A 6,763-nucleotide genomic window follows, 5' to 3' on the forward strand; every position below is an offset into this window, starting at 1 on the left:
AACCCTCCCGAAAATGGATGGATGAAGATCCCAGAGTGAGCAAAAGGAGCCCCAGCCATGTGTCGAGTTTATATACTGCACAACTTTACATTTTCCATACAACAGAATTTGTGTTTCCACTAGCTGTACGGTAGGAGTGTGAAATACTGGTGAGCCAAATTTACTTTTTTTAAAGATCATCAATTCTTGCAAAAACAGCATGAATTATGCTGCTCCATTTGAAAACATCTGCTGCATTTTAATAAAATATTAAAATTTGGGTGAACAAAATGTTTTATTGAAAACGAAGCACAAGAATTTTAGTGTTTCACATCTTTAATTGATCACGATAAAAGTAGCACAAAAAAAAAGAAAATCCGTTTACAATGATGACCAAGGCAAGTGTTAACAAATCACTTCCAGAGTAGCGTAGACATATTTACAGAGAATAAAACTACACTTTTTAAGACAGAACTTTAAAATAAAGTGGCGTAGAACCAGGCCATAAAACGGCTCCTTTTCCCTAAAATTACGAGTTTCCTCCTCCTGAAACGCAGCAGAATCTCCTGCTGATGCTTCTGTCCGACCGAAGCTTCGTCTTCAGCCAAACTGTTTCAATAAAACCCTGATGCTGCGGCGGCGGCGTGCAGCCGTCACACCAGCGGGTAGCTGGCTGCCGTGGCGATGCCGCACTGGTTCTTCCTGTCTTTGGCCATGTAGACGTAGCCCTTGTCGCCCCAGCCTTCACCCCAGCTGCAAGAGAAAGAAACAAAATCAGTCCAACGGTTCAAGTTTATCTAGTCGGGTTGAACGTTCAGCAAATGTTGAGCTACCAACGATTATTTTAGTCACTGATTAATTGGCACAGTCTACAGATTTTTCATTAAAAAAAAAAACTAAAGAATTACATTTCTTCCCAGAAGCTCAGTCATTTCTGGCCGACTTATTGTAGAGCCGATCAGCTGATCATTTGTTGAACCAAATGAACAGCGTTTTGAGGCCATTGCAGGTAGGAAAAGCATACATTTCTGCCAAAACTCATTTTTAGATTGATCTCAAACTTTATACAGGAAAACCAGAACATTCGTTTTAGAAAAGTTGAACATTTGCTAGGAACCCCCCCAAAGAAAAAAGTCTTTTAAACTCCACAATTTCAAGTTATTTCTAGAAAATTTCTGAGATTAACCTCAAGATTTTTCTTGCAAATTTTTGACTTATAAAACTCAGAATCTTTCAAGTCTTTTCTACAAAATTACTGAGATTCATCTGAAAAATTGTGGGGTTTTTTGTCCCAACTACAAGTGCAAAAGGTTTTATGGCCTAAATGTACTCGATTTGAAGTGGCCCGTTAATTATTTTTTTACTTTTACAGAATGTGACCCAGTTGAAGCCAAAACTGCCATTTGAGTTCCAGGTAGAAAATATCTGATTGTGTTCTTTCAACAAATGGTCATTTTACTCCAGTTAGCGATTAAGCCCATTACTAAATTAGTTGATTATTGGTTTCAATAATCGGACCTGTTCTTGACGATCCAGTACTTCTTGCCGTCCACGTCTTCTCCCTGGAAACCGTATCCCACCACCAGGACGCCGTGGTCCAGCTCCTCGCTGCTGCACTCCTTCTCATAGTAGATCCCTAAAATAAATTAAAAACAAGATATTGAGACCAGTCAAGCGGTGGGATCCCGACCCGTTAGCTTCTCATGCCAACACCAGACTGACCCGACTTGTAGAACTGGAAGGAATCGTGACCGGCGTCTATCGCCACGGAGATGGGTCCGACGGCGGCCACGGCCTTCATCAGAGCGTGCTCATCGCCGCTGGGGACGTCCACGAAGCCGGTGTCGTTGGCGGCGTTGAACTTGGGGTCGTAGTGGCACTGGCCATCCTGAAACGCAGAGCAACGTGAGGACGTGGCGCAGGAAGGGACAAAAATGTGCCATTCTGACCGACACAAGAGTTAAAGTATAACTTCACCAGATGCCCAGATTCTCATTACTACTTTATTCTCATAATTTAAAAAAAGAAAATCCTATTACGAAATCTCTGCAAACAAAATAAATCTCATTACAAAATTAATGGAATAGAAATTAGAGTCCAAATAAACAGAAGCTGCAACACAAGATGGCCGCCAAGGAAACATTGGCAAAAAAACCCAACCTAGATTTCTCAAAAAAAAAATAAAAAAAAAAATCAAAAACTAAATGGAGCCAGTTGTCATGGTTCTCGTGGGAGCAGAGGCGTACCGTTCCCTCGTAGGGGTACGAGTCCTCCGAGTCCAGGCCTTTGTTGTCCTTGACGTACTGGAAGGCCTGGTCCATCAGGCCACCGTTGCAGCCTTGGTTGCCCTCGTCTTTGGAGCAGTCCACCAGGTTCTGCTCGCTCAGCGACACCAGCTGACCCGTCTTCTTGAACTCCTGGCCCTCCAGGGCGCCGGTGGCGCTGAAGGCCCAGCAGGAGCCACACTGACCCTGAGGGAGAGGAAGAGGTCAGGACAGTCATCTTTAGATTTAAAGAGAAACCTTCAGTTGTTATAGCTGGAAACTAGAGATCAGGATGAACTCTGACCTGAACCTTCAGAGCCACATAAAGACAGTTAGAAAGTCAGGCTTCTATCAGCTGAAGGACATTTCCAGGGTTAGAGGACTGATGTCTCAGCAACATCTAGAGAAACTCATCTTTAGATCACAGGTTCCTGCAGCAGCATCTTCACAGCTCAGAGGAATAAACTACCCATCCATTTTCCAACACCCTGTCCCTCGTGGGGTCAGGAGGGCTGCTGGTGCCCATCTCCAGGGAACGTTTCGGGCGAGAGGCGGGGTCACCTGGACAGGCTGACCGTCTGTCGCAGGGCATTGGAATAAACTAGAAAACTGTGAAACAGTCGAAACACTGTAAACTAAAACCCCAACCGACATCCTGGCCGTTGTTTTGATTTGCTAGCATTGTCCATTTTGCATCTGTTAGCGCTGTGTGCTAGCTTTTAGCTCCTTAAGGTCATATCTGTGTTTTAAATACAACTTAAACAGTTTGTCATTGTTTTTGTTCTTGGGGAAACAAAAGATCCAAATGGATTCAGTGACATTCAGGTGTTGACTAACTGCAAGATGTTTTCATTCATATTCTGGCAACATTTCTTAACCTGAACATCTCCTTCAGTCTCCTGTTTACATCCTTTAAGAATCTATTTGGGAAGGGAATCCACTAGATCATTTTATCTATATTAAACTACAAAAATGACTAAATGTCAGAGTGGATCGCTCTGAAACCTGGAGGTCATTTTATGGCTTTACTTCACTTGGCAAAATTCAAAACAAAAAACATTAAATGTACCTGCAATAAAACGGGTGCATTTTTGTTCTTTAAATAAAAATAATGTAAATTCTCATTTTCTTTCACTATGACCATGTAAAAACAAACTGGTGTGCAATGTTGCCTACACCTGGTTGCCGTGGCGCCGGTCAGGTCGTTTCTGCAAACCTGTCAATGTATAAAGTGGGGTTGGGAGATTATCTTTAAGCTGTGCAGCATAAAGATAATCCACACGCCACCGAACGGCTGCCTTATCGCCGCCTGCAGGCAAAACTCCAGAGGACAGAGACCCTTTACTGAGGCTGCAACGTTTACAGGAAAATAACTGGACTGGACTGGACTGTTTTATCGTTTCTAATAACTACAAGATGCCTACATTACCCTGCAAACATTTTTATTTAAATAAGACACATTTTAGAGAGTTTCAAACTGTAGATGACCAAATGGCATCTTAGTAAAATATTTTCTTTTATTCCGTTTTTAAACCTCCAAACCTGTTTGCAGGAGAAAATGAGCTGAATTTTAAAAACGTTAGCAGTTACCTGGTCCTTTATGGGGGTGACGTATCCCTTCTCCCTCCAGTCCAGGGAGCGCGGCGCCACCATGAAGCTGGGCTCCAGGAACAGCGACCCCTTCACCTTCCTGTCCGCGTTGTGTTTGTAGCCGTTCATGATCTGCCTGAACTCCTCGTGAGTCTGTGAGGAAAAGGTCAGAGTGAAACCCGATTACAAGGAGGACATCAGAGGCTTCGTTTAATGATTCTACAGCCAAGCAATAAATAAATCAACACAAGCTTGATCATTTCCATTTGGACAACAATCGCTAAATATTTTTGAAAAGCCACCATTTTTGCCCGTTTTCTTTGTCCAAGATGAAGAATTTATATTTCTTGAGATGCAAATTGTCGTTTTGATTATTTTAGACATTCGAATGTTTTCCAGTTCGGCCAGCCGATAAATTGTCCCAATATACAAAAGTTTCATTTCCACAATACGGTGGAAACACCACAACACCCAAAACCATAAATAAAGTGCATTTTGTGACGTTCTAAACTAAATTGCCCTTTAAAAAAAAAAGATGGAGCTCATTTTATCATATGATTAATGGCTTTTTGTGACAGACTTTGTTCCAATGTTAAATTAATGATTTCAGTTGAAAATGGTCTCAATTTAATTGCAACAGTTTATATGCAGTAAAATGAAGTTTTGATTAATTTTTTAAGTCTGTGCTTAAGCAAAAATAAACACGTTAGGCTGAGCACGAGTTCAGCAGGTTATAAAACCCAACATCTGAGCCTCACCATGTCTCCGAAGTGGTTCATGCCCAGAAGGTAGGAGTGTTTCCCCATGGAGTGCTCCAGGTTGTGCATCTCGATCTTCTTCAGGTTTTTCTCCCACACCATCCGCCTCCAGCCCTCCTCCCTCTTTGGAAAGCAAAAACACAAAAATCCACATTTTTATTATTCATTCTGGAGATAAAAAACACAGCAGACGCCTTAAAAACACGCTTACCTCATGGTATTTTTTACTGTGCCAGCTCTTCCACAGGTTCCAGTGCTCGTCCAGCTGTGGGTCCAGACTGGGGGCCGACAGGGCCGCGCTGAGGCTCAACGTCAACACAACCAGAGGCAGCATGGCACCGGCTTCCTGCAGTAAACAACACAGCTGGATCAGGTTTCAGAGCAGCAGAGGGGAGGTGCAGACCTGGGCAGGCCACGCCTCACTACGGGGGAAAAACAACAGCCACACACGCAGGCAGTCAACACTGGTTTGTCACGAACAGCTCAGAAATTCACAGGAAACTTCCTTCTGCAAATTCCTGGCATTACAGTCACACTGAAGCTGGTATGCGATTTAGACCATTTTCACGTTTGGTGAAACTGTTTATAATCAGAGCAGCTTTCAGCCCAAATATCTAGACTTTTTGATCAACTTCTGTGAAACTACACAACACCTTTAACAGGATTTTGTAGAACTGTAATTTAGCCATTTGAACCAGGTGTGTTGGACTGGAGTTTGTCACCCTGTATTAGACAATCACCAGATCAGTTTGGCCATTTGTGTCAGCTTTAGTTAAGATCTAAACCAAAACACGGAGAGAAAGTTTGTACACGATGATTTAACTTGAGATAAAGCGAGAGGAAAAAAGTGGAATAGCCCTTTAACAACACCGAATCGGAAGCGAACTTCAGTGCCATTCCCAACTACAGGAAAATATCCAAAGCTGGTAAGGCCAAAAATGCTAAATATTATGATCTCAAAATGACTTTCCACAAACTCAACGTGTGTGAAATAATAGTAGAAAGAAAAACACCGGCAGTGACTCCTTATTTGGCGGTTTTCCAGGTTTTTAGCGGAGCGGGATTCTGGCTTTATCCCAACGACAAGCCGATCCTGGTTGTTTTTTTTTTTTTTTGCACAGTCACGGGATCTGCTGCCCGGGCAAAGCCAGGAAACGCCGAGCAGCTCCAAACCAGGAAAACGAAACAGAAAACCAAAACTGGAACCGGCGCATAGCGGCTCACCTCAACCGAATCCCATTGATAATGTTCTGATGAATAAAACAAGCAAAGATGAGACGCAAACAATGGCGGATGTGGAAGGAAAGCAGCTGGGACGGCGACAAAACCAGCCGAATAACACAAAATAAGTTAGGCTGCAACAATACAACGACATTTAAAGATTTTTTTTACAATCTAGAGAACAAATACCGATAAACTTTTTAAAATAGACAATTTACACATGCAAACTGGTGCTCTGTTTACAAGAAGCATAAAACCATCACAATAAATTCCCTATAACTATAAAACCCAGATTTTAACCGAAATGTTACATTAGAAATCTTCAACATTAAATATTGGTTCTTACTGTAAAATCTTTTCTGTAGAAGAGCCAGAAAATATCGCTCTGTTAGCCGAGGGACACTTTATAAAGGCCAAACCGGGAGGCGATCACGTCCCACCGAGCTCTCCGATTGGCCCAAAAACTTGTTTGTCCTCAAGGCTGATTGGTTAGTTCCTTGTCGTTCCAATCTAAGCCCCGCCTCCTTGTCCGATGCCCTCATGGAAGCACGTGATTCCCTCCAGGTGGAAAACAGCTGCAAGGAAGCCAAACTTGTTTCTTTTTTAAGGTGATTATTTAATATAAAACTATATAAAGAGCCAATTTTAACCAGCAAATCATTAGTTAGATTGATCCTCATTCAAAACATCACAATAATTTGCTTCTTTAAACTACTAGATCTAAAATACGCACGGTGAGAAAACTCAATAAGAAGCCATTTTAAAAAGACGCCAATAGAAAACAAAATGAGATAAAGATGAAACACAAAACCAGCGTCAGGAGCTTTTCTATTTTGTTTCATTTTTATCATTAATAAAATGTCTGGGCTTGGTTTTTAAGGTAAAACAATAAAAGTGATGATAAAAAGTATACTGCTCAAAAAAATAAAGGGAACACTTAAACAACACAAT

At 41.8% G+C, this 6,763-nt stretch overlaps 1 protein-coding gene across 2 annotated transcripts; it reads right to left on the reverse strand.

Annotated features, from left to right (window-relative positions):
- Positions 1-297: 297 nt before the first annotated feature.
- LOC103470746 (procathepsin L) lies at positions 298-6,294 on the reverse strand. Of its 2 annotated transcripts, none has more exons than XM_008419392.3 (8): positions 6,159-6,294; positions 4,803-4,937; positions 4,592-4,714; positions 3,834-3,986; positions 2,226-2,450; positions 1,702-1,867; positions 1,498-1,615; positions 298-732 (listed from the first exon to the last, which is right to left on the reverse strand). In XM_008419392.3, exons 2-8 carry the CDS (start codon positions 4,923-4,925, stop codon positions 633-635), a joined length of 1,008 nt encoding a protein of 335 aa, XP_008417614.2. In that variant the 5' UTR covers positions 4,926-4,937; positions 6,159-6,294; the 3' UTR covers positions 298-632. The 2 variants fall into 2 exon arrangements, with proteins under 2 accessions (XP_008417614.2, XP_081467082.1); XM_081610956.1 differs by lacking the exon at positions 6,159-6,294 and adding an exon at positions 5,816-5,834.
- Positions 6,295-6,763: the final 469 nt, after the last annotated feature.

The sequence above is a fragment of the Poecilia reticulata genome, chromosome 9, assembly GCF_904066995.2.
Source record: "Poecilia reticulata chromosome 9, P_reticulata-male-v2, whole genome shotgun sequence".
Taxonomy (NCBI): Eukaryota; Metazoa; Chordata; class Actinopteri; order Cyprinodontiformes; family Poeciliidae; genus Poecilia; species Poecilia reticulata.

Bases quoted from the DNA above. Each gene is read 5' to 3' on its own strand.
- LOC103470746 (XM_008419392.3), bottom strand. From the start codon at position 4,925: ATGCTGCCTCTGGTTGTGTTGACGTTGAGCCTCAGCGCGGCCCTGTCG. The intron at 3,987-4,591 runs GTGAGGCTCAGA...TTTTCCTCACAG, and splicing joins TGAACCACTTCGGAGACATG to ACTCACGAGGAGTTCAGGCA. The intron at 1,616-1,701 runs GTCAGTCTGGTG...AATTTATTTTAG, and splicing joins CTTCCAGTTCTACAAGTCGG to GGATCTACTATGAGAAGGAG.